The 1,712-nt window shown below is 34.4% G+C and overlaps 1 protein-coding gene across 1 annotated transcript in view; it reads right to left on the bottom strand.

Annotated features, from left to right (window-relative positions):
• LOC105623148 (PAX3- and PAX7-binding protein 1) overlaps positions 1-361 on the bottom strand; it is a 10,214-nt gene extending 9,853 nt beyond the window's left edge. The window contains exon 1 of the mRNA XM_012204548.1: positions 190-361. Coding sequence (XP_012059938.1) covers positions 190-361 — 172 coding nt within the window. The remainder of the gene's footprint in view (positions 1-189) is intronic.
• Between the last annotated feature and the right edge of the window lie 1,351 nt (positions 362-1,712).

The following is a 1,712-nucleotide window of genomic DNA, read 5'->3' as shown; positions in this document are numbered from 1 at the left end:
ATATATATATATATATGATATTTGGCGAAAGCAAGAGAATAGTGCAGTATAGTACAGGAATAAAAAAGATCTAGTGTTGCTAGAAAGCACCTGATATTTGAAATCAGACAAATATAAAACAAGTTACTCATATACATACTAATTACACATACATATTACATATGCAAAGATGTGTGTATGTATAAACACCTTGTTCCAGCTCCTCTCCAAAGCTGAGGCGCGTCTGCTTTGGTTTATCCTTCTTCGTTTTAACTTTGACTGGCTGCGCGTCCTCCACCTCCATTCTGTTCTCATTATCCTCGTCTTCATCATCGAAAGGACGTCGGCGTATGTTCCGCTTCGGCTTGTTGAATAATGACATTATCGTTGCAACGTTCTCCTCGACAACGGGACAACCGCTGCTCGAACTTGGTTGTTAAAGACGCGGGCTGAAAAGCGACACGTGTCGCATTACTGGAGATTGAATCGTTGAACTGTAATTAATCGTTGAACTGGAACGTACGCGCGGTATCACTTCGCATTAAATATCAACAGACAACGCGACATGCAATATTGAAAATCTTTCCAAACACTCGACTACATAAATGGGCAGATACAGCCAACCGATGAGGATGAGGCTAAACGGCACAAAAATAAATTATAATGTCGCGAGAGGGCACCACCATCGCTTTGCAATGGCGACGCTTTTTTCCGATAAGTTTCGATAGAGATTGGCTGCGTTCAGCAGAATGTTTATTTTGTAACTGTTGGAAGTTTTCTTCGCGCTGATTGGATTATGCATTATAGATAAAAAAAATGGTCTCGGCAGAGAATCATAAAACGGTTGCAAAACGGTTGCTGTTGTGTTCTGCTGAACGCAGCCAGGTTCGTTCGTTCGGGCAGTTTCGCGATCATTTTTACGAACTCCGAACTTGACTTCGACTGATTGTTACATTGGAAATGACCAATCGCATTTGCTGTTCAGCAGAATTGACCAATCATAGTGACACTTAATTTATATATACCGATTAGGTTAATTGGAATTAAAACCGGCTCTCGGAATATTTGGGCTATTTTTATTATTAAAAAATAAAATACCTCTCACTTTATTAATGACTTTAAATAATAAAAATATATGTAATGATAATTTTGTGTAATAATTTAAAATAGAACGGAAAAAGGAAATTTTGATTAGTAATCCAGTTTTGTCCAGCCATTCTATTCTCAGTTCTGGGCAGCTGGGGTATAATATTCCACGTAATTCACGTTACAAGTGCTTTGAAACAAATTCTTTGGTTGATCAATTTGTAAAATTCTTTTTTTTAATTAGTTAACGAAGCATTTACATTAAATAGATCGCATCCTTTCCGAAAAAAGTGAAATATTGTGCACCTATCTGCACTTGCAAAAATGTGGAGCATGTGGGCTGTCTAGGCATATATGTACCTGCATGTGTTTGGAGGTTAAGATGTTAAATTAAAAATTTTATATAATTTTTAAGTAACTATATTTATGTATTTTTAAACATTTTATGTGTATGCGAATGTTAAAATACAATTGAAATTGTTTGAAAAAAAACTAATTTTATGAATACAAGTATAACTTGCAGTAAAGTGTTTAACTTAGCAAGATTAACGCTTATGTCCATAAAATTATTTACAAACAATTTAAATTGCATTTTAACATTTGTATATATATATATATATATATATATATATATATATATATTATAT

Source organism: Atta cephalotes (assembly GCF_000143395.1).
Source record: "Atta cephalotes unplaced genomic scaffold scaffold00054, whole genome shotgun sequence".
Lineage (NCBI taxonomy): Eukaryota > Metazoa > Arthropoda > Insecta > Hymenoptera > Formicidae > Atta > Atta cephalotes.
Note: the sequence above shows the minus strand (reverse complement) of the source record. Positions and strands in the feature narration are given on the sequence as shown.